Source organism: Cryptomeria japonica, chromosome 9 (genome assembly GCF_030272615.1).
Source record: "Cryptomeria japonica chromosome 9, Sugi_1.0, whole genome shotgun sequence".
In the NCBI taxonomy this organism is placed as follows: domain Eukaryota; kingdom Viridiplantae; phylum Streptophyta; class Pinopsida; order Cupressales; family Cupressaceae; genus Cryptomeria; species Cryptomeria japonica.
The window spans coordinates 520323759-520350702 of record NC_081413.1 but is presented as its reverse complement, the minus strand read 5'-3'; the positions used below and the strand labels follow the sequence as shown (position 1 = coordinate 520350702).

Sequence of the window (26944 nt, the reverse complement as noted above, 5' to 3'; positions counted from 1 at the left end):
TATAATGGATGATACGCTTGACTTTCAGTTGGAAATATCTCATGAATCAGCACTTGTTGATGGTCAACCTCACATGAGGGAGAGGTGCTTGATGACTCTATGCTAAGGTATAAAACAAATTCCAATTTTCTGAGTCACATCAGCTGTGACTTATCTCCTTGCAATCACGAGATGGAAGTCTTAAAATATGAAGATGCAAGGGTTATTGAGTCTCCTAATGAGGGCTCTCAATATTCAAGAGTTAGTCATGATGTTTTTGATGAAGATCCAATCTACAAAAGAGGTCTGATTGTATCTTTCATAGCATGGAAGATTTGTCGAAGACCTGAAGTTTATATGATGGATGGATGAATAGAGCTAGGGAGGATAAGTTAGTGTTTGTGCATGCAAGACAAAACCTTCAAGATGTCAAAGAACAAGTCAACCACATGGATCAAGCAAGACAACAAAGGGAAGCTTACCTTAGATCCCTATTTCTTCAAATGAGTGAATGTGTGATGATTGATTATGCAACCATGGATAAGCCACTTGAAGATTTGAAGGAGTCTATATATGTTACAACATTGCATCATTTGATGGAACAAGCTTCACACAAAGAGATGGTTTGCAGCTACGGGGTCGGTGAAACTACTTTTAGGACAGCAATTCACAATGACATCAATGAAGGAAAATTGGGAAAGTATGAAACAAAGGGTAGTTTTATGATAATGAACAGCAATCTCTTATCCACATTTGATTTCGTTTATCTTGTTGTCATGAAGCATGGGCAAATTCATGAAGAGCCAAGCATGTCATTGTGTAATACTTCCACGGGATTCATGGCAATGTCATCTCTTGATTTTACTTTTGGAATACATATGGCATATGGGCGTTTTGACATCATGTCCCTCTTGAGGTTGCTTTCAAATTTAGACTGTATATGGTGCAATAAAAACGTTGCTAGTCTGAATTTGTTGAGCCTTGAATGAGTTGATGAACAAGTATATCACATAGAGAAGCTAGTTGAAGAAGGAATTTCAGACTCGATACATTGGGTCTCAGTTCATATCTTGATGGCTGATGGCTGCTCTACTTTGCTGCTCATCGAATTTTCAGATTGTACCTTGTTGTTGGCAGTTGTTTGGATGAAGTTGGAGGCATGGACTTGTCACTTCAGCCCATGGTGGGTGAATGATGAGGAGATTCTACCATTTAATGACAGCAGCAACGTACCCGTAAGCCTGATTTTCAGATGGTTGAGTGCTGACCTGAGCTATACCAGCTGCCTAGAGTGGATGTATTGTATACAAATAATGGACACTTGTCAAGACCATATGGCACAGTTCAGTTTTGGATGGATATCCAACAAAGTTAGCTTGAGTAGGGATACTTGTACTCTTAGGTTCATGTTGCATTATGCTATATTTTGGTATCCATATGATGATATAGCTCATGATGATGCAAGGAATGATATTTCTAACAGAGTGATGCAATGGAAGTCAGTAGGAACTGGGAATGGTGGACTTCTAAGTTGGCTATGGGAACTAGGAATACATTTGGTTGGTAGATTGCTACAAATGTTGATAGTGATTATCAGAGGAGTTGAGTTCAGTTTCATCTAGTTGATACAACAAAAATATGGTGGAGCATTCTATAGGCTCATTTGTGATCCAAGTATTGGACCATGGTGTACAAGTGTGAATTGCTTGGGGACAAGCAATTTTGAGGAGGGCAGATTGTAATGCCCCCTTGCTAAGCATCAACTATTTCTAGAGGTTAGCCTATGACTTTGGTCCCCGTAGGCTTACATGGTGATTAGGGGACCATTCTGATGGTGTTCTATGGCTCTTCAACTGACATTTTGGTACTTTCACTTTCTCAAGGATAGATATCAAGCTAGCTAGGTGCCATGGTGATGTGCCTTGGTCACTCTTTGAGTGCCCCTATCACTGAACCAATTCCTAGATCAGTTGGGATGGGATTGAGACCTTGGGTACAAGAATCCAATAACATAGGTTTCAGGTAAATCTTTGAGCTTCTTGTTGAGGATTGACGCTTATCCTCTTTCTCATTGTTGTGGCTAGTGGTAGTGAACATCTGCTCACTCGTTACCTTATCACTAGAAAGTTTATATTTTGTAATACACAGTTCTTTGGCTGTCCAAGGATTATGTGACCAATTTGTTTCTTTTCTCTTTTTTTTATATGAAAACCAGAATGCCTTTAAAAAAAAGAGAATTTATTTAGTGTGGTATATGCTTAATGAGTGCTTCTGCTTCTCTAAAATATATTCCCCCTCTTTCCTTTGAAAAATAAAAATATAAAATGACATCTACATTTGTAATTTGCTCTTGAAAGCTAAGTTTTAATACAATAAGAATGTCTAGAATATATTTGAAATTTTGTGAAAGCTAACTTATAATAGTCTACGCCTTTTTTTTTATTGACAATATTTGACTTCTATAACTTTCATGGAAAATATTTTTGCAATAGGTACAAAAGGAATTTTGTATACCTATGCCCATGATAATAAGGGAAATTAACATTTTATTCATTAAAAACCATAATAATTTGATGCATATTATGGTTATGGGGCACTTGATTAAGTGCCTTATGGGTCAAATAGATGATATGTGGGTTAGGGTTTACTTTACTCCCTTGTTAGCATATGGTATGCTTATCACATTGTTGATTTGGGTTGTGCTCTCTAGTTGACTAATTCTTTGATTATTTAAGGACAATTTTCTCGCAAAATTCAGCCTTTAGTGTATGCTTCTTATCATATAAGTTAATATATCTCATGTGGGTGTATTTTCTAAATTCTAATCACATCAATAGTTGTGGTATTTCACAACTTTTGTTGATTACATGTTTGTGTCAAAGCATGGATTTGGGCAATTGGGAAAATTAATTTACACATTTCTTTTGTGTATCAATCTCTTAGGTTAAGATTTTTTATCTAGATAGGTAGACGCATTGTTGAACCCATAGATGGAACACTCGCTGAGTACTTGGCGAGTTTTTGAGCTATGCGAGTTTTTACAACTTTAACTCGCAACAAAAACTCGCCAAGTAATCGCCGAGTTTTCCGCAAAAACTCGGCGAGTTTCTTTAAAAAACTCGTCTAGATTAAAAAAAGAGGCCCAAACATGTCAAAAAATTATCAATTTTTGTTTTTTCAGGTCAGTTTCATTCTCTTCATCAGAATATACACATGAAATATAACATTTAAGTATAAGTGGCATTTCAATATGTCTTTTTCCTTTCTTATACTTTATAACACCTGACGCCTTTATAAAATAATAAAAGTATTTTTGGCCTCGCGGGGCGTTGTCCCCAAACCCTCGTAAAAAAATATAGGGGGAAACTGTGCTGATGGAAGTAGGGAAAATTTAACTTCCGAGTCTGATTAGGCTCCATATAACAACATAATTAGCATTGAAGAAATCTTGGTATTATACATTTTAGAGTTGAAAGTTTGAAACTATGAGTATGAATGATTAAATTTCAAATATTGCGCGTTTGTAGATCTCCACCAAGATCTAGACCTATCTCTCTACCCCTCTTTTTCTCACCCTCAGACCCCAGCGAGGGGTGCTACTTTCAACCTAATTTTAATTTGCAGATGCTTGGTGGCAAAGTTGGGGTGGAAATACCCCAAATCTCAAAAAAATTGCCCTCAGAATCTTATGTCAACCTTGTAGTTCATCCAATTGTGAGCACAATTAGAGCTTGTTTGAAGCCATCGACACGAAGAAGAGGAGCAAGCTAGCTCAAAAACACCTCATATGACCTTGTCTTTGTGCAATATAATCTTTGATTGTGCGTAAGGAAGGTAGAGGAAGTAGCAGGTGGTCCACTTGACTTGGATGATATAGATCCTTACAATGATTGGACATCACAGGAGCAACCTCCATTGTTTTCTGAGGATGAAAGCACTGATTTGGAGAGGCAAGCTATGGAGGAGGAGGGGGATGGATTTGGTTTCATGCTGGATGACATTGAGGAGGAAGAGGATGAGGATGAGGAGTCATTGCCAGTGCCACAAGCAGGTGGAGACATAGCTTCATCCAGGATGGAGGATGAGACAGCCATACCGAGCGAGGAGGCACAATCACGCCCACTGCAGACTTCCAGGACTAGACCCTCTAGTTTTACCTCTCCCCTAGTTTTAGCTAGAGTTGGGAAGAGGAAGTTGTAATTGTAATTTGTAATGATGTATTTACTTTTGGCTTTACAAAAACTATTTACTATTTTGCTTCCAGCCATCAACATTCCTCATGAGGATGCGATTTTGTAGACACTTTGCATTTAAATATATCTAGAATCAGCTTGTTTCTTTTGTGTTATCATTTATTGACTCATTGGATGCATCTTCTCATTAAATTTTGCAAAAAAAATGCATTTTTTATTAAAATTAAGCGTGTTTTTACGTTGCCGAGTTTTTCCCGAGTTTTTTTCTCAGGGGCTTGGCGAGTTGAGCCGAGTCGCGAGTAGTCCAACTATGGTTGAACTTATGTTGCTGGTTTAGGTTTGGATGTTAAAGGTAAATAGAAAAACTCTTGTTTGTTCTCCATATTGAGGAGATATCTTTGAGTGATATGCCAACTGGATTGAGTGCATAGGCCTTTAGTTGCCAGGTTGTGTTTGGGTTCGGTCTTAGGGTTTGATTTTGTTGTAAAATATATTTTGTTTTGTTGCTATCTTTGGAATGATTGAGTACAATCGTACACACACTTATAACAGATACATATAAATTGCAAAAGTAATGTGCTCGATAATTCATTTGTTTGATGTGAAATGTCAATGCAAAATTATAATTTAATAATCTTCAAATTACTGTTCATCAAGAGCTAAGTTATCGGGTTCTTCCCTGTAGGCCTGAGTTCTTGTCCTGGTTCGGCCTGGGTATTGGTTTTGGTCCTGGTACATCCTTGGGTTTGCCCAGGCTTTGGATTTTGTTTTTAAGTTTTTAACATATGGAAAAAACATAGTAGATGGAATATCAAGCAATAGACATAATTAATGAAAGTAAATAATAGTTTTTTATGGTTGCAAATTAATGATTTTGTTAGTTTAGATTTTCTTCATATATCTGGTCTTGGTATAACAAATTTATAATCACATTGATCAGCATTTATTAGAGCTGATAAACATCCTAGTTGCATATATATACATGTTTTTTATATGTTCTTTTTACTAACGAACCCAAACGCAGGAAAAAAAATTAGTTGAACCGGCAAATTGGATCCTCAAACTCGAACCCGAACCAGCAACTTAGATTAAGAGCATCAAGGCAACAATTGGTTTATTTGAACCACCTACACCTATAAATTTATAATGCCACTCCTAGTAAGCATGTAATGTGTAAATTCTACATCAACCAAAATGAGCTAGGCAAGTTGTGCAACAAAAGCTTTTTAGAGTTGATTTACTTGGGAGATACGTTTTAAATTAGAGTTGCTTTCTTGTAATATTTTTTTAATATGTCAAGAGATGCACAATGGAATGCACTTGGACAAAATTCTTTTTTTTTCTTTTTCTTGTAACCAATTGGTTGTTGAGTCAATAAATGAGTATGTACTCCAATTTTACTTGGTCAAAGAAATATTTGCAACTTGACTTTGCTTGCAAAGTTAATACAACATTTATAATATATAGCAGTGAAAGAAAAGTTAATTGGAAATAGAAAACAAGTACCTAAGATAACATTTTTATTGGAAGATGTTTTAGGAAAATCAAAACTTGGCCATGCATGTACCTCCATATATGATTGTCCTTGTAGATGTTGTGAAAACTTCAAACATCATGATTTCTTGAAGATATAAAGAGGTCAAACTCACCCAAGACAATACTTAGTTCATCTAGATTTGAGGTTTTTTTTTGATAGTTCCTTGCACCCACCATCAATCTCTTGATCTCTATATTTTTTCACCATTCTTAGCAAGAGAATTATATTCGTGTTGTACTATTTTGGGGAAAAAACAAGTATTAGTGCATGCATGGGGGTGGTCATTTTTGACACTCAATTGTATAGTGCAAAATGTTACTCAATTCCTTCCCTTTTTGTGTGAATTGACCGTACCTCGCACCCCTTTCATAATCTATTTGAGATGTCTTAAGTGGGTCTTCCGTGGTCAAAATCGCGTATGTGCTATCCTTTGTTATTCTACATGCATTTGTAATGTGTTATACTGGTCAAAATCCCAACACAAAAAGTTTAGTGTGAGGGTTATAGATTAAAAGATCTAAGTTTGTGCAAAGGATTAGAGTTGTTAAAGTTTATGCCCTCCCCTACTTCCCTTTGTTCCTTATTAGGATTGTGGACTTCCTCATCTTGATAGACATGCAAACAACCTTAGGCTTGCTATTTGACTAACTGCCTTCAATTTTTTTTCATCACTTGAATATTGGACTTGTGTCTACCTCGATATCAGCTCATTAGCATCCTTGCCCTCGATCTTGACATCTCACTATGTTACCTCGTTGGGGTTCCTCTTTTGGACCTTCCCCATTCAACACCTTATTCTGGCATAACTTCTTGGTCATTGTCGAACCTTGACGCTTTGATCAAATGTATGTGGCGAGGAGTCTCCTCGACCCTTGATAGGTCAAATCACCCACCATTTTTCCTGTAAACCCCACCTACCTCCCAAACTATCCAGTATGCCATTATGCATCTACAGTGCTTTGCAATAACTAGATCTGATTTGTTGGCACTAAAAAAACATATTTTAATTAGAAGAGTAATGGTCTAAAGGAAGGAAGGAATGTAAAGGTTGGATGCTCTATGTAATGCCATGTTTATTATTTTAGAGGCTAATGTGTGATATGTTGTCTCTAGGATGATATTTCAGCAGATTTGGCAAGCAATTTTCTTGTCATAGCCTTCAAATGCACAGGCCATTGATGCTCAAAGTTATGGTTAATGCCTAGAGAATGATTTTCTATATGTTTATATAGCATTAATGGACATGATTGCTAGGGTGCGGGCGATCTTTGTTGTGCTAGATTTGCACGTTTTCTGTTTAATTTCTCATGTACGTTGATTATATGCATACACATTTTTCATCAATTCAAAGGATTGGTAATTTAGGGCATAGTTGAACTACTCGCGACTCGGCTCGACTCGCCAAGCCCCTGAGAAAAAAACTCGGCGAAAACTCGAGAAAAACTCGGCAATGTAAAAACATGCTTAATTTTTATAAAAAATGTATTTTTTTTGCAAAATTTAATGAGAAGATGCATCCAATGAGTCAATAAATGATAACACAAAAGAAACAAGCTGATTCTAGATATATTTAAATGCAAAGTGTCTACAAAATCGCATCCTCATGAGAAATGCTGATGGCTGGAAGCAAAATAGTAAATAGTTTTTGTAAAACCAAAAGTAAATACAACTTCCTCTTCCCAGCTCTAGCTAAAACTAGTTTCAAACTTTCATCATATTTGAAATTTCATCATTCATACTCATAGTTTCAAACTTTCAACTCTAAAATGTATAATACCAAGATTTCTTCAATGCTAATTATGTTGTTATATGGAGCCTAATCAGACTTGGAGGTTAAATTTTCCCTACTTCCATCAGCGCAGTTTCCCCCTATATTTTTCGACGCAAGTTTGGGGGCAGCGCCCCCAAGTTGGGGTCAAGGGGCATTGCCGAAAGATCCTGAAATTTGACTAAGTCTGGAAAATTGAAGAATCCTCCAAAAACTAGATTTTGCATTATAACTCCTGGAGGTCCGAAACCACTCTCAAACATCCTGACAGTATGTATGGAATATAACTTAAAGTATAAGTTCTTTCTTATACTTAAATGTTATATTCCATATATGAATCCCGACGGACAGACCAAAAAACTCGGCGATTACTTGAGGGCATAGTGCGCTCTCGGCGTGGCCCTTCCAAGTGAGTTTTCCCCTTCTCAGCCCAAAACCGCATTGAAAAACAAAAAATGCATGTATTTTTTGCTGTTTTCGGCTGTTATGCTAACTTGGCGAGTTTTTCTTTAAGACTCGCCGAGTTTTTGGCAAAAACTCGCCAAAAACTCGGCGAGTTTTCCTGGCAAGTAGAAGTCATTACTACTTGCCAGGCTCAAAAACTCGGCGAGTTTTCGGCGAGTAGTCCATCTATGATTTAGGGTATTCTAAGAACATGCATATGTAGCTTTTTAGGGTCTTCGAAATTGCTAGTTCTTTTTGTGATTGGAGTTGTTTATTCATATTTTTTTTGAAGGGTAGCTACGGAAGTAGATATTTGAAATTATATCTCTGTGATTAGTTGTAGGTGGTTTGGAATGTTTCAAACAAGAGGGAATCAATGTTGTATAACTTTAAATCAATGCAAGCTGATATTTGTATTGGTCTTCTCTGTGTTGCTTATGAATGTTTGTGAGCTTGATGAAGAATTATTAAGTAGATAGCTTAATATCATACCTTTGTTGCAACTTCTTGTTTGTTGTTTTAATGGTTGCATTTGGCTCTGCTATCCATTAAGGGAACAGTCATGAAGACTCAAACCTTACACATGCCATTTTAAATCATCAAAATAAAAAACTATTAGTTTTAGGAACTAAGAAATAGATGTACTATATGCTGTTCATGAACGACTCAACAACAAAATAAGAGAAAATTTTAAGTAAAACTTGTTAGTCATTTTCATTATATTCATATTTTGCCAATGTTTATGAAGTTGTAAATGAAACTATTTGATATAATCACAACACTGTTCTTATCTGCAGATGCATGTGCAAAATATTTAGTAGCTATAAAGAGGTCATTGTAGCTAGTCACTTTTGACCTAGTGATAGTTATAGTGGTCAAGTGTGCAGTTTGGGTATAATTTCTGTTGTTATTTTGGTCGCCCATTTTGTTTGATTTGAATGCCTCTTAAGGCATACCTCTAATAGTATCCTCTTGGGTTTAAGCTGAGCTCAAAGTGAAGGAGAGCTTATCCACTCTGAAAGTAAGCCATTACTCATCCTCAATCTGTTGATGAACATCACTTTCATCCTTTGAAGATTCCCTTGGCCCTAAAGGTGTAGCAAGCATATTCTAAGGTTGCAGGTGTGTGGTCCTGGGACCTAGCAGTCATCTTTGTTCCAATGCTTAACAATGAACTTTTGCAGTCTTTTGAAAAATGCTTTTGTGGTGTAATTCTCCTTGGCTTCCATTATGGTTCTTATTTTTAAAAAATGGAGTGCATCCAAGCATAAGTTTTACCAAAAAATAGTTGATTTGTATCAATAAATTTGATCACATTCATGCTGGGCTTAGTTAAACACATTATATTCGACATTGTAAGTCCAACAATCATCATTGAGGATCAATCCTTTGACCTTGTGGGCTCTCTCTATATTTGATTGGCTTCCCAAGCTTTTTAATGTCTCTTGCACCTTCACAAGTTGTTTTAAGACGACTATGTGTGATGCAAATTGAGTCTCAACAATTTAACATGGTGTAAGAAAAAAGTAAAACAAAATAAAAAATAAAAAAATGTTAATGATATATTATACAATTAAAATTCATTTTATAGCAAACTTAAAGTAAATTAAAAAATGAAAGAGGACTTGAAGATGGCTTTTGACATATGATGAATTGTCACAAACATTTGGATCTCCTTAGCCTTAGTTTAGATATTTTGGATCCACTTGATTTATGTGCCAATCTTTTGTCCACTCCCATGATGTCAAAAAAATATGTCCACATATAGTCTTCACTAATAAATTTGTCGCCCTACAATTTTTAGTGCTGTTCGATATTACCTAGACAATGTTTTAGGGGCCTACTATGCTAGTAGATTCTATGAGGATCTTGGCAATGAAGTTTGTAGGCTTTACTTAACCCTACAATCATTTTTCTTAAAAACCATTTCCCTTCAGAGACACTGTGATGACATTAATTAATGGGCTATTTTTGCAATCCTTTCCGTCTATTGTGATGGACACTCCCTAAACAAATCATGTTCTCTTGATTGCTTGTATTGATTTCACCATAGGGAGATTTTTCCTTGACAGTAAGGTAGTTCACTCCTTTGCATACTTGGGAATAGTGTAACTAGTACATGTTAGCAATTGGTGTCAACATTCATTGCCCATATAGTGATTTTATAAGGTTAAAAGGCAGTAGAATTGCTATAAATGTAGTGAGCAATACATTGATTAGTAATCTCCCATGCTTCATTCAGGTAGGCCTTTTCCAGTAGGCTTCTTCTAGGAGAAATAGAGGGGGTGCTGTGTTTTTGTAAAGGCAGTGACAGAATAAAAAGATGAAGGGTGTTATTTCAATAGAGCCAAGAGGAGGGTTGATCTGTTTCTGGATAGAGGATGCAATCTTTATTACGTTCTCACTTAAATTTTTGTTGTCGTGTTCTTTGATATGTGCAATGATTTTTGGTTCGTTGACTACCCTTTTTAGTTGCATCATGGATGTAGACTTATTCATCTGAACCACAATAAGTTACAATGCAACTTCCAGTGGGCATGTCATATGTAGAAGTTGTCTCATCTAAAGAGGTTTCAGTAATTTGTGCAATAATAATGTCTAAGTCAGCACACTAAAGAGTTAAATTGTAATTGCTTACTGCCCCCTCATCGTAATCAAGCTTCTTATGTGACAAGAAATGCAAGTTGAGTGTACAAAGATCAAACCTCAATTTCTTTTGCACTGAATTGGCTGCACTTAACTAAGGGAGCCAAGGGCCTAGATTTGGTTTTTTTTTTTCTTTTCTTTAGGGCATCTTGTGACAAACTGGTGACACTAAATGATCAAGGTCTATAGGAAGAAAAACCTGGCAGCTTTTTTTCTTTTCTTTAGGGCGTCTTGTGACAAACTGGTGATACTAAATGATCAAGGTCTATAGGAAGAAAAACCTGGCAGGAAACAAGATAGCGTATGATGAGTTTTATAAGCAGGGGAAAAGAAATTCCAAGCATAACAGAACTGGTGGCATTGAAAGAAATAGGATAGTGAATCAGAATGTACAAAAAGTGTATTGAAGGCTGGTGACCATGAATGAGACCATTGTTGAACAATATCAAAATTTGAAATTTGGAGAAGAAAAATTCAGACATGGGAAGGGCAAAGAAAGAATTTAATAGTTAGTTCTATGTGTTTAACTGAAATTGATCTATATTTCAACAAGTGCAAAGAATTTTTTTGTAATTGGTTAGGGCTAGATTCCAGTTTTTTGAGAACTTATCTGTCTTATTCTCAGACTAAATACTTGTTAAATGTAAAATAAACATACAGATTTTGTGAAAATAAATATGTGACAATTTATTTGAGAAACACGAAACTGAAGAAGTGTCATAGCTGGTTTGAAATTATCAAAATTAAATGCCAATTTTAAATTGTATTTTGTGTAGGGAGAATGGGTTCCAGTTGTTGTTGATGATTGGATACCTTGTGAATCTCGTGGGAAGCCTGCATTTGCTACCAGCAAGAAAGTTAATGAGTTGTGGGTCTCAATATTAGAAAAGGCTTATGCAAAATTGCATGGGTCTTATGAAGCCCTGGAGGGGGGCTTTGTTCAGGATGCTCTTGTTGACCTTACTGGAGGTGCTGGTGAAGAGATAGATATGAGAAGTGCTCATGCACAAATTGAACTTGCTAGTGGAAAGCTATGGTCTCAGTTATTGCATTTCAAACAAGAAGGATTTCTTCTCGGAGCAGGCAGCCCTTCAGGTTCTGATGTTCATGTGTCTTCTAGTGGTATTGTTCAGGGGCATGCTTACTCTTTATTGGAGGTATTTGTTTTGTTTTGTATATGGCAATATTCAGTATTATTTTTTTGTGTTTTGAAGCATACTTTAGCAATTAGCAATTTGCTAGGAATTAATTGAACACTATGTACTCCATAGTTTTATTTAACAAAATTCTTAATGTAGACTGTTCTTCCTGGGTAATACAAATGCATATGAAATTTGGTGTTTCAGGTGCGTGAGGTTGATAATCACAAGCTGGTCCAAATAAGAAATCCTTGGGCAAACGAAGTGGAATGGAATGGTCCATGGTCGGACTCTTCACCTGAGTGGACAGATAGGATAAAGCACAAATTAAAATTTACTCCTCAGGTATTGTTTGGCTTTCTGAGGACAAAATACATATTTTGTAGTCTGAGGTTTGAATTCCTTGTGTACTTTGTTACCATGTAGCCAGGATTACTGGCTGGATCTGGGTTCGGTTCAAACCGTATCCAGGTACTGGTTCAGTATGCCTGGGTGTACTTCATCAGTGACGTCCAAAAAAAAACTCTGCTACCGTGATACATTTGTAAACTATGGAATGGGCTTTATTTTCTATTCAATAGCAATCTCATGATTCTCATCAATTTAATAACAGGAATGTAATCAGCATTCAAAATGAGTTTTATTTCAAAAAGAAATTAAATGTATGATATATTACTATCAATTTTCAAGTTAAATAAATTATGAATAATAAGTTATATTACATGGTTTACTGTCAGAAGTAATTTGAAAAATTGGATGTACTTGACCAAAAGATTTCATATTATCTAAATCAATAATTTGTCAAATGGTGAACCCAATAAAGATTAATTTATAATCTATTTTTTTATATGAAAGATAAAAGAATCAACATCACCATCCAAAACTTGAGTGTGAACAGAGTGAAGCATACATAGTGGTCAACAGGTAAAATAATACTAGATCAAAACTTTATGCTAAAAAATATAGAATGGAAATTTTCGTATCAGATTGCTTATAGCTAACAAGTTTATGATGGTATTGTTGTTTATATGATGCTATGTGATATTCTGATCTTAATTCATGCTTCTAGGCTGCTATGTGATGTTCCTTGTACGGTTGAATCCAAACTCCCCCCCAGAATTTAGCGAACCCATGAACAGGATCCCTGAACCTGAACCCGTACAGAGAAGAGGCTGTATTAAAAGATAACTTATACCCTACCTTGCTGCTTGTTTTAATTGCTTAGCAATGTACTCCCATTGGTATTTTTAAATTTTTTGGACAACTGAGTGGGATACTATTTTTGTTTGCCCTTCTTTGGTTCATTGTCAAGTTTTAGTTGTTCACTTGATCTTTCCTTAGAAGTTTTTTGGTGTCAGATTTTAAATTAAATTCTGTTTGTATTTGTAAGCTTGTATATGGTAAAAGTGTACACAGAAGTGTGTTATTCTTCATCTGTTAGTTACTGTTATTGAACTTTTGCTATAATGAAACTGTTATTCTTGTTTTTAATAAACCATTTTCTGTTTTGGCATATAGTTGGCAAAAAAATGAGGAATCTGTTTTCCTTGGCAGGCACAAGAAGGGATTTTCTGGATGTCCTGGCAAGATTTCCAGCTGCACTTTCGATCTATATATGTTTGTCGTGTCTATCCTTCTGAAATGCGCCACTCCGTTCATGGTCAATGGAGGGGATGCAGTGCTGGTGGTTCCCAGTTGCATTATACATGGCATCAAAATCCACAATTCCGATTGAAGGCTGTTGGAGCTGATGCCAATTCTGACATACATGTTTTTATCACTCTTACACAAGTGGGTAAAAACTCTTTTGAAACATGTTTCACATATCTTTCCTTACATGTAAAATACCAATGCATTCTTTGCTGTTGGAGCCTGCAGGGTGTGAACTTTTCATCCAGAAAAAAGGCCCGTTTTGGGAATTATCAATCTAGTTATGACACTTCAAGGTTTCATATTGGTATGGGTATCCTCAAGACATGTGGAAAACGGGCCTATGACATGTGTCGTGAGGATGTAGTTGGTGTTACAGACTATGTAAACTCACGTGAAATAGCTTGGGAGTATGACCTGGAACCATATCCAAAGGGGTACACAATAGTGCCGACCACACGATATCCTGGGGAGGAAGCTCCCTTTGTGCTCTCCGTTTTCACCAAGGCATCTATTGTTTTGGAACCATTATGATCATAAAATGAAGTTCTTGTGTCTTACCCTCATAAAGATGTGACGTTCTCCACCTCTAGGAACTAGCTTCAAAATGGCATGTGATTACTCCCATGATGCTCTGACCCCAAAAGGGGAGGTCCTTGGTAATTCATTTGATTGAGACATCTGTAGTCTTCAAATCATCACGATTTTGCACTGCACTGGTATACTTTTTTTTTCCCAGTTATGTTCCACTGACAATAGACTCTTTTTTTTCCCAGTTAAGTTCCACCGACAATAGACAGTAGATGATATTGTGGTTCATATGACCTCTCAATGGAACTTGTTGCCATGGAAACAGGTATGCACATTATCTACGGGGTGAACATTCAAATGAAAGTGCAGCATATACATCTTTTGACGGGGTATGTACAAAACTTTATGGTTTCTTGTTCGATCTTTTCTCTATCTCTTGCTTTTATGCTCATGCAAAATAAGAAACAAACAATTAAGTACACTGTTTGAATATGTACATGACATTAAGTCAGAATGTGTTAATTTACATGAGTAGATTTTGGATGTGTAATTGAACAACATCAATTTTTCTTTGAAGAGTTTTAATAAATTTTCAGAATGTATTATTTTACATGATTCGATTTCGGATTTGTAATTGAAGAAAATTGATTTTCTTTGAAGAGTTTTATACAAATTTTCACGCATTAGATACAGTATTTTGATTCTGTGTGACGAATGCAGTTGCAGAGGAAAGGCTGCATGAAAAGATACAAGGTGAGCAAACTGGAGGAGCACTTAGAGGGGAATATGTTGAAAACATGTTTTGCTGTTAACATCCCTAAACTAGTCAGCATATTTTCTTCTTGGGCTGTATGATGTCCCCACTTTGAAATATAATATAATAATAAAATTAAAATACAAAAGAATAAAAATAAAAATTTAATTAAAATATGATTAAATATCAATACACTTATTTAAGTGATAAATCATCCATTTATTTCTATCAGCAATAAATTATAAAATAGTGAATAACCATTTATTAAATAATGACTAATCATCTAATGATTATTAAATAATATATTATTTATAAGACAAAGGCAGCGATCCATTATGTTAAGGACGATACTTATTAAGGCTGTGTACCATTACACAAACTTAAATTAAAAAAACCGAGGGAGACACATCCCTCCACACAACCCTTCACATCAGCATCTACGTGTATAAGAAGGCCCAGCAGATCATGTTGGAAAGGAAATTTTGGAGGGGGAAAAGAGAGACAATACGGAAGCATAAGATTAAGAAAGAGATCGGCGGTCACTAAGGCTGAGAAACATTACGGGTATGAGGCTTGTTTACAACATGGCATGCCTGCTGTTTCATTGTTAATACAGTTTAGTATTGCTGATACAATTAATAATATGAATGCAATTGAATAGGGTTAATACATTTTGATATTGTTAATACAATGGATACTAATAATACAGTTTAATATTATTAATACACTTAATACAACTAATACAACAGTCATTACCACACATCAGACATAAGATTATAAAGTAAATCTGATGCAATTTTTTTATAAATTGGGAAATGGAAACAAAGCCTAGCAAAAGACAGATAACAATAAAATAATAATCATCTATTTCTTTTCATTGTGACTATGAATACATGTTCCATGTAGTCTCTTGAGGAGGGGCAATGGCAGGGCTCTGGTTTGGGGATACAGCTGCCCCCATGGGGTCGAGGGGCAGGCCATTATCACAATTTTATTACTTGGAAGCTTGAAGCAGATATCTTAAACATCCATATCATTTATGTGTGTAGAAGTTAATGAGGACATTTAACATATTGATTTAATGAAGTTATTTATATGTAGTGTTTCATGGCAAACCTGAACCTTATGGGTCTGGGTGACATCTCACATGTCCTAGGGTCCTGAGAATTTTGAGGGGATGAATCCTCCTTTTTGGTCCTTTAGGGAGCTCCTCTTTGTTCCTTGCGCATCCTGATGTTTTCTGGTCATCCCAAGGGCTTCATGGCATTCCCCGATAAACACATTTAAAACAGAAAAAATTCAAATAAAACCCTAAAAGTCAACCTTTGCCCCACTTCCCCACCCGCCAAAAAAAAAGAAATGATACTCATTGTTATCTTGTATGCACCAAAAGAGGAGGAATATTTACTGACACATCAATTGGATAATGTCTTTAATTTTGGGTTTGTTGTGTAGTGTACCATATATATATATACACACAGACACACACATACATATGCGTACACACACACACACACACACACACATATATATCTGTGTGTGTGTGTACATATACATATACATATGTATATGTATACATATGTATATACATATACACATGCATATGTATATATGTATATACATATACACATGCATATGTATATAGATATGTATACGACAATATGTATGTATATGTATATGTATATATATACATATGTATATGTATACTTATACATATACATATATATATATATATATATATATATATATATATATATATATATATGTATATGTATATGTATATGTATATGTATGTATATGTATATGTATATGTATATGTATGTTTATGTATATGTATATGTATGTTTATGTAAATGTATATATATATTGTTGGTGTTGGAAATAAGCCACACCCGGACCAACGATGGACTGGTCCAAGAGGGGCCAGTAGCTCAGTGGTAGAGCACTCCAGCAGTGTATGGAAGGTCCTAGGTTCAAGTCCTAGCTGGTCCATGTCTCAACATGGTATCAGAGCCAGGTCCAGGCTAGGAGCTCCAAGCACATGAGAGGTGTGGCTTAAGGGGGGGGTGGTGTTGTTGGAAATAAGCCACGCCCGGACCGACGATGGACTGGTCCAAGAGGGGCCAGTAGCTCGAGTCCTAGCTGGTCCATGTCTCAACATATATGTATGTATGTATGTATGTGTACACACACACACACACACACACACACACACATATATATATATTATAATTTTATATAATTATATCCATTCCTTTTGGTTTGCGTGTTATGTTAGGTATTTTTCACATTTACCAGGAGATGGGGATGGGTACCTATATCTCCTTTTTTTTAAACAATGGAGAAGGGGTGGAGACAGAAAACAATAAAAGAATATTTAAATGTAGGAAAAATTTATAATTATACAATGACCATGAAACTTAAAAGAAATAAAATCCTTGTAGCTGCTGCACTGACAATTTTACATTTCAATTGACTGCAAACTTTCAAAACTAGGAATCCTTTTTCTTTATGTTCTTCATAGTCCAGCTGTGGTTATTTTTCACATTCAAATCTTGATTGTTTGTTATTAAAGAAAGTTTTGATATTGTTAGGTTTTTGACTTATCTTTTTAGTTGCTTTTTCTCTGTAGTCAGGACTTTTAACATTTATTTTGCAGGAGATGCTTTTGTCTAGCAAGAGATATCTCTCAGACATGTATCTCTGGCAACAGGTGTTGTCTCTGGTACTAAGTTGCCGGTACGGGTACGGGCACGGGCACGGGTACGTGGGTACGGTACGCTGGTACGACAATTTTTTTATGGGGGGGCTGGGTACGTATGGGTACGACCGTACAAAAAAATGTAAAAATCATAAATATATACATATATACAGTCTAATAAGTAGAAACAAAAATTAAATTTAGAATCCCACATATCATCCATATGCTAAACAAAACTTGGAACTATCATATATGATTCATATTGATATAACTATAACAAAATTACAAATTTACTATAAGTCTAATCTAATATGAAATATCCATTTGTCAAACTTTGAATGTTATGATAGATATCGAATTCATTGTTCATTGGCTCAACTGTTCAACAATAAAATAACACAACTAATAATCAGCAATAGCATCATATGGGTCACTAGGAAGATCAAGATCAACATCATCATTGACATTAGATGATATAGGTAGAGTGCTGGAACCACATGCAGCCTCACTGCCACTTGCACTAGCAGCACATTGGCTATCAGACTCCCCAGAAAGTAAAGATTGTGTGGCAGCCGAAAAATCCAAATCAGTTCGCTCTGGATCTACATCCCAAAACTTTGTGCTCCCATCCTTATACTCATTTTGTTTATGAGTAAGAAGGCGCATGTTTGAATGCACATAAACGAGCTCTTCCGCCTTACTTGCTGCTAGTCGGTTGCGTTTCACTGAGTGGATAAAGGAGTATGTGCTCCAATTTCGCTCAGATGAAGAGGAACTAGCAACCTATTGAATAATTGACACAAAGTGAGAGGGTGACAATTATAAAATAGTAAAAAATCTAAATTTAGAGAGCAATAAAAATTAAGAAACTTACTTGCGATAAAACTTTGATTGCAAGGGTTTGAAGGTTTGGTGATGTATGGCCATTGAGGTACCACCAAGCATGAGAATCCTTTTTATACTTGTCACGAAGAGCGGAAACACTTTGACCATTGGAGGCTACAAAATCAGCAAACTCACTTGTCATTAAATCCTCCATTTCAGAATCGGGGAAGAGTTTAGTAAGTGCTGTCCTACACCCTTCACCGACTTCTGAATCTCTATATGGTGGTACCCTTGATGGCTTAGCAAGCATTTCATCACTATAAAATTTGGGAGTCAATGCAAATGCAAGAAGATGTAGTGGGGTGGTCATTTTGTTCCACCGCTCAACACAAATTGATTGAACCTCTTTGAAGAAAGTTTCTTCGGGATCTTGCTCTTTTGCATTGATGATGGTTTTCATTTTTTCAATCATCGAGTCAATGCCATCATATACCTCTCCCAAACATGGGTGATCCATGTTCGTATAATGGATCATACTCATGATGGGCTCAGTGAAACTCAAAAGATATTCCACTCGATCCCACCAAGTGTCATCTAGGATCATGCGCTTTACATTTGCTGCCCTTTCAGTATTGGATTGCCTCCATAGGGACCAACTTTGACTAATTACCATGCTAGCAAGTGGCTGTCGGACCTTCACAAGTTGCCTCAAGACGATTGTGTTGGATGCAAATCGAGTCTCGACAACCTATTAAAAATAAAAATTAGAATACAAAGATGACATGATAAAAAAATAAAAATTAAGTAACCATCAAAGTGAAATGTAGATTTTAAAAATTGAAGTGTTTCAATTACCTTTAGCAACTCCAATTGTGAAAATGATCTGAAAATGGCCTGTGACATGTTATGGTTTGTGATGAACATTTGGATCTCTTCAGCCTCAACATAAATTTGTTTGATCCAATGTATTTGCCTGCCTATCTTTTGTAGCATGAGGTTGAGAGAGTGGACAGCACAAGGTGTCCAAAATATGTGTTCAAACCGTGTCTCAATCAACATACTTGCAACTCTACAATTCTTTGCATTGTCCGTTATTACTTGGACAACATTTTGAGGTCCCACATCCTGAATGCATTGTATAAGGATGTTAGCAATAAATTGTGCATCCTTCACCTATCCCTCACAATCCACAGCTTTTAGAAACATTGCCCCTTTAGGGCACACTGCAATTACATTAATTAATGGCCGATTTTTGGTATCCTTCCATCCATCTGAAATGATGGACACCCCTGTTTGTTTCCATGAATTTCTAATGGGAGCCAATGCATTGTCTATGTTTTTTACCTCCTTTGCTAGTAAGGTGCTACGCACCTTCTCATAACCTGGCCCTGTGTACCCTTGTGGAGCCTCATTTACCTTTCTCAACATATCCTACCAATATGGTGATCGTACCACATTAAATGACAAACCGTTTGCATATAGACATCTTCCAACGGATTGATCTGCAATCTCTCTAGCATCATTCTTAAATGCTCTCTCTAATGGTCCCCTGCTTCTCTTCACAATAACAGGTTCTTCACTAATTGGGTCCAAGAATGGGTGGCTCTCTACCACGATATTAGGAAAATCGCTATAAGATGGAGAAGTAGGGGGCCTCTTTGATCTACTTCCTCTTCCTGTCAACAAAGGATGGTTTGAGGCACGACCAACTCTTGCATCTGCTTCCTCTTGCTCTCTAATATATCTTGCTATTTCTTGAGGTGACATCCCATTTCCATCCTTTCCTAGACATGGTTTGATTCCTTGTTGGGGAATGGCACAAAAATGGGCTTTGACACGACTGTAGGAGCTAGTTTTTTTCGTACTACAGAAGTTGCATATCCATAAAAATGTTCTACCACCTTTTACTTGGTCTATTATTTTGACATATTTCCATAAAGGTGAATTTGGGTCAGTTTTGAAAGTCCATTGAGTAGTAGAGCTTTGAGGAGTAGAGCTAGTAGTCGTTGCCATTATGATTTCTACAACAAATTAAAAAATAATTATTAATATTTAATAAATTAATAGTAAACAATAGATTCTAAATGTTAAATATATAAAATTAAATTTAATAATTTATTTAAAATGAAAGTAATTAAATTTAAATTTTTAATTACAAAATTTATTATAGACTATAGTTTGTTTAATAGTTTGTTAAATTGTTTGTTAAATGAAAACAAACAAACTATTAAAAATATAATTTTTCATTTTTAAATAATAAAACTATTTTCAATTTTGCTAGTTAATAATAATTATTATTATAAATATGAATCAACAAAGTCAATGGTTCAGTAGTCACAAAAACAGTGATGGTAGGAGTCCAAGATCACCTATAACACCCAGCGAGAAAAGGGGACCTTTGATACAATGCTGGAAATGCAATAAGTGAGGATATTTTTCTTGGGAATGTCACCTTAATCAAAATCAATTTGAAAAGCTATTTGTGGAGTGATGTCCTAGCAATTTCAATGATGAAGATTGTGTATTATTATTATAAATATGAATATTTTTAAAAATATTCATATTTATAATAATAATTATTATTAACTAGCAAAATTGAAAATAGTTTTATTATTTAAAAATGAAAAATTATATTTTTAATAGTTTGTTTGTTTTCATTTAACAAACAATTTAACAAACTATTAAACAAACTATAATCTATAATAAATTTTGTAATTACAAATTTAAATTTAATTACTTTCATTTTAAATAAATTATTAAATTTAATTTTATATAAACTATTAAATAAACTATAATAAAATTTAACAAACTAATAAATTTTTTTAAAAACTATAATAAAATTTAATTATTTAACAAACTATGATAATTTTTTTAACAAACTGTAATAAAATTTATAATTGAAAACCTGCAGGGAAGCTCGAAAAAATGGAGGATGCGCCGGAAAGAATGGGGGTTGGTCGTCGGCCGTCGCCCTCCTGCCCTGGCACGTCCCGTCTCGCCTCCTCTGTGCCGTCGTCGCGCCTCCGTCGCGCCTCTGTGCCGTCGCGCCTCCTGTCGTAGCGCCTCCTCTCACCTTTGTCGTTGCGCCTCCTCTCACCTGCGTTTTTCGGTTTTCCTTTTTCATTGTGCGTGGCGTGGAATGGTTTCGCGTTTTTTAACTTTTAGCTTTGCTTTAGGGTTTAAAATGTTAAAAGACATGATTCGGCCTGTGAAAAAACCCTCGAAATTTGTGACCGATGCGGATTCGTCAAAAAAACCCTATGGAATCGCCACGTCTACACTGGATGCGTCTGGAATCGTGACTCCAAAAAACGGATACGTTTCAGGAGGAAAAAATCAGTACCCTGTTCGAATCCACAGGGATTCCAGGGCGAATTTGAATCCGAATCCGATACGTATCGTATCCGGATTTGGGGGCAAAACCTGAAGTACCGGTAACTTAGCTCTGGTAAAAAGAGTTATCTCTGGTAACGACAAAATGGAAAAAACATAGAAAGTATGCTCTGCCGCTGATTGGCACCTAGCAACACTGCTTCAAAATCAGATTTCAACTCCAAGTCTGCCACCATAAGGGGCTATCTCATCCAATGGAATCCCAACCAACCCCTAATATGCCCCCTCATCAATTTTGTAGGCGTCTTTGGCATCAACATTCCACTATAAAGTTGGAGTCTATTGATATGTTTGGCAATCTTGAAGTCACAAAGCACCATGCACAACCACCAACTTCCTTGGCTGTCCATAGGTAAGTTTATTCTTTTTGATAGATGATGAAATTGCATGTGGATTAATTCTTCTTTGTAGCATAAGAATTGACAACTTGTGAAAGGATGAGTATCTTCAACGTTGGTGTATCGTTGTACTATGCACACTATCCAATAGGGCTAGTTTGAGCTAATGTAGCTCAATCTATTTTCGCCTCTGGTTTATTCAATATTGGATTGCGAAGCATAGTAAAATCAAGACATTGTGAGTGAATTATTGCTGACTTATGCAATGTCCCCTAATTAATTATACTTTAAATTAACCTAAATTTGCCCAAATCTAAAATAGGTAATTAAGTTTATAGGAGTACTTTTGTATACTGTTTTCCTGCAACACAAAATTAGAGAACACATATGAAGTAATACTTATAAATTGAAACATATACAAATGAATGAGATTGAATGATACAATTCTTAATGTATTAATTACCATTAGTATTATATTTGTTAAATAAAATCAGATTGTAGGTTAGTTGCCATTCTTTATTATCCAATTCTGAGTGCACTAAGGTAGGCTAGCTGGATAGGGTGTCCAAGAGACCCTCCACCCCAGGCCAAAGAGCAGATGCTACATCTGTCTTGGCTCGATGTGGCAGGTGTTAAGCATCCATTATGGAGTGGCGTACCCAGTGAGGTGTCCTATTGCTGTTCCCCCTCATCACAACCACTTCCTCTCTTAAGCCCAAGAGCAGATGCTTCATCCCTCTTGGCTCCATGTGGCAGGGTTTAGGCATCCACTATTGAGTGGCATACCTAAGAGAGGGTCCCACGTACATTAAGCAATGAGTTTGCAATTTTTAAGTCTTGTCGGAGTTGCAAGTTCCCTTAGATTAACAATTATTATACCATTATATTGATCATAATATATCACAGTATGAGTCAGAAATGAGCAGATTGGAGAATACATGCAGTGAATGGTCATAACAACGAGCTGCTATCAATAATAGTATGCAGAGAATATTATCAGAAATATGGACAGAACTTCATACTAGAATATAGTCTTATTTTAACAATAGTTGCAGATTCGATCTCTTTATTATGTTCACCTCTTTCAGCATTGTTTGATGCCTTTCCTTTGAGTGGTTGTTATGCTGTATATAAACCCTTGATCTGCATGGAAGTTATGTCTTTCCAAACAGTCACTATTCTTGCAAAGGTGGTGACTCCTCATATCATGTCTTTTGCCTTAACTAATTAATCTACTGCTAATTATCGCACCTGATCAAGGATTATTAATAATACTTGTTAATGTAAACACAATTCTTATAGTTTCATTAATCCATTTGCTAACATGCTAATGCTGCACTGACGTATGATAAGATCTCTGCCTGGATTGGTATTGTTGCTCTGCAATAATTAAATTTGCCTTTTTGTATAGTGCTCGTTGTTTTTAGATCATCCTATGCATCAGCCTTGTATATGCCTTTGTTTGAGTATGGAGATGATTTATAACTTCATAACAGTTTTGATCTGATCTGATCAATGGTGCTCTCACTGGATGCTTTGATTCCTTTCCTTTATATCTCTCAATTAGAAGGATGGGTCACCTCTCTTCATCATGTATGCCCTTTGGCAAAAGATACACCCTTTCATCATTAGCACCCTTTGAAAGAGTGCAACTCTTACATTATTTCTGCCCTTTGAAAGGGACACAACTTTCCACAATCAGATCTGTACTTTTATTTAAATCAGATCTGCAAGTCTGATTCCCCAAATTATCCCCCTCAAATGGGGTTCTCTTCTCCTTTTTATATCTCATTTTTGAGTGAGCCACAATTTTTCATTTCATGTCTTTCGACCATTCATGAACTTAATTAAAATTTAATTATATTATTTTATATTTTAATTTTAATTTTATTATTATTATTTACCATTAAATTCTATTTCAAAGTGGGGACATTACAACTTATCTATTGAAATATATCATGTGAAGGGACTATATTAACCCTTTTTTCTTCACCACTTCATCATAATAAGGAAGGCCATTTTGATGCATACCATTTGGGATTTAGATCAAAGATTGCCATATGAAGTAGGTTGTTAATAGTGTTACACTGTTGCATTATAATGGGCTTAATATGTTACACATATAATCCCAAATTAAGATACCTATTATAAATCGCTTGCTTCATCCACTCAAGCATGCTACAAAATGTGTATCTTTCTAAGACAAGGAGAGCTCATTTTAGCATATCCAATGACTTGAGATGGAGTAGACATATTTGCAAAAATAAATTTTTTAAAAAAAAGTTCAGAAAAGTCAATCAAATGATGTGAGAAAATTAGAAACTACAGAATCAGAAATTTAATAACAAAATCAACAAGTTCTTACCTTACAGTGGAGCACCAATTGTCATTATCGTTCTTTTATTTGATACAGCAATGTTTGTGGTAGGTCATGTATTCTGGCTTGATTTAGGCTCTTGGACCTCAAGCATCTTCTGTTAACAAAATGAAATAACTAGCATCCAAGTCTTCCAGTCTTCACAGGTAGAAGGTTTTTTTCTTTGAAAAAGCCTTGAAGAGAGCAAGTGGGATGTGGTGGTTGCATATAAACATCTTAATATATCTAATATCTACCTTTTGCCACTGATTGCTACAACCAATCTATCTTCCTTATGTCATTTAATGTCTTTTTCAACTCATGAAAACAACTCGGGGTCAAAAATATGTGCTTTTAAGAATCCTTCTTCGTCATGCCTGCTAATTGGCACACCTGTATAATTAATGACCATTTGTACAAGATTTGATCCTTTAACCTCCTTTATGGCCTCTCTTGAAATATGCAATTGGAAGTTTGCATCCATGCACTTCCTCGAACAATCAATAACTCTAAGAAAATATGAGCTGATACACACATGACTATGATATTAATGATTTTGTCCGATGACTAAATTTTTCCATCCTAATCACCAAACTCACGTTATCACATTCTTTGTGATGGAGGATAGCATGTAATCTTATAGAAATATGGCACATGCATAGAAAAAGATGCTAATGGAAGACTCTGCCACATCGTCTGCTTGAATATTGAACATGCAATTATCCTTGAATTCTTACTGGCACTAGTCATTCTTTTTTGTTTTGTGGGAATATCGGCACCACCAATAGCGACTATCGATGGCAGACCGTATTGGCAGTGGCACACCATAAGACCTTGCTTCGACCTCCATACGCAATCTATTAATCTCTACCTTATCATTGTCTTCTATATCTAGAGGTACCTTAACTCCATGTTCTGTAAAGCCCAAGAGATGAGAATATACCTTGGTGTAGCTCCCTCTAAAATTTGTCTTGCAAATATGACAACACCACTCTTGTACCTTTGGAAATTTTATTTTTGTCTTTGTTTATTGTTGTGTCACAAATTGGAGAAGAGGTCTTCTTTTGAATTAAAAGAGTCCTTTGTGTAAGATTTTAATATGGCGGAAGGGCACTCAAGTGAGTTTTATGGTTGTTCTCCTTCACCCACAACACTCCCAAGTTCTGACACTTCGATGAATCCCACATGTTGATGAATCTCTCAAGCGGAGACAAACTCTTTAACATTTTTTTATTTGATTTTATGCTCACTGCTGCTACCCATGTTAATTTTTGAGAAAAAGCAATGAAGTGCAAACTGAAAATAGAAAACAATCAAATGTTTTTTATTCAAATTTTTGAGAAAAAATGAACAAATGAAAGAATCACTTTTATAATTCTTTTGTTATATCACTAATGTTTTGTTGAAGCAGCAGATCTATCAAAATTTACCTTAGCATGATCAAAATCCTAGTTGTACTCATTAATTGCAATATATTAGGGCATTCCTCGGTATTCATTGATTCAGTGCTTCTAATCAAACATTGGTATTGTAGGACACAGACTGCAGAATGCTTGTGGGAGGAAAGATTACTATTGCAAAACATTTGAGATTGGGAAGGAAATAAGGCTCTGGAAGATTGTAAAATTGCAGTATAGTTCATATATCTTGCCTTTACCAGTGTTGTTGTACTGCTGAAAAGAAGGAAACATTGTTTAAAGGTGATTTGTTAAATTTTAGTCATGTGTTTTCTTTACTTTATAAAGCATAATTTGTTTTTTCATTTTAACGAATTTGTCATGGTGTCTTTTTATACTTGTTCTAAGAAAATAATTTTAGTTTTAATTGTATGGTTTGTTTGAAAGAAATTCAAACATAAAGATCTATTTCCTTGAGAATGTGCACATATGTTTTGTAAACTTCATCTCACTATTGCATGTTAAACGTGCGTAGGATCATTCCTGTGCTACCAGTGACAAGGGTGTTGCTGCAGTTGGGGGACTGGTTGGGGCATCCATGCGTTTCTAATCTGAGATGATTAACATGCCAAGAAAAGCTTGTGATAGGAGTAGTCAAGTATGCAATGTTCCTGCAGGTTGTGTAATATGAATTATTGAAAATACTTCAGATGAGTTATCAAGATCGAAGTCTTCTATTAGAGCTGGGTGCTACAATTTGCAGCACCATTCTTAACAAATATTGTAATAATATGTAATATACTAATGTGACTTTGCAACCTGAAATCCAGGATTGTATAGAAATTTTTTCCCTGGATTCGCCTTGTTCTTGTAAAATATAGGTTGCAGTCTACCTGACCACAATTTTGGTCTTCACTAATAAGTAACATCCATTTGAAATTTCATAATTTGGTCCATGAGATTCCAAGTTTAGTTGTATCTGCAATTTAAGATGTATTTTTAATTCTTTACATCAAAGATGGTTGTACAAAAGATGAAAAATCAAGCTTTGGCACTAATTCTTTTTTGTGGTTTCTACCTTCCCTGGGAAAATACAGGTTGCATTCTGTTTCAACCACAAGTTGATTTCCACTAATGCATAATTTATATCCTGTATTTCAAATTTTGGTCCTTGCATCTCTATGCTGGCTAACTTGCATCAAGCCAGTTTAAAAATAAATGGAAAATCAAACAAAAAAGTACTATATTGTGTTGGTGTTTTTCCCATGTTAATTTTTCCTAATTAACCTACCT

The 26944-nt window shown here is 35.5% G+C and overlaps 1 protein-coding gene across 1 annotated transcript in view; it reads left to right on the top strand.

Annotated features, from left to right (window-relative positions):
- LOC131066900 (calpain-type cysteine protease DEK1) overlaps positions 1–26629 on the top strand; it is a 117306-nt gene extending 90677 nt beyond the window's left edge. The window contains exons 27-33 of the mRNA XM_059211069.1: positions 11344–11724; positions 11914–12051; positions 13261–13497; positions 13585–14075; positions 14213–14276; positions 25789–25954; positions 26187–26629. Coding sequence (XP_059067052.1) covers positions 11344–11724; positions 11914–12051; positions 13261–13497; positions 13585–13890 — 1062 coding nt within the window. The 3' untranslated portion in view covers positions 13891–14075; positions 14213–14276; positions 25789–25954; positions 26187–26629. The remainder of the gene's footprint in view (positions 1–11343; positions 11725–11913; positions 12052–13260; positions 13498–13584; positions 14076–14212; positions 14277–25788; positions 25955–26186) is intronic.
- The last annotated feature ends 315 nt before the right edge of the window (positions 26630–26944 follow it).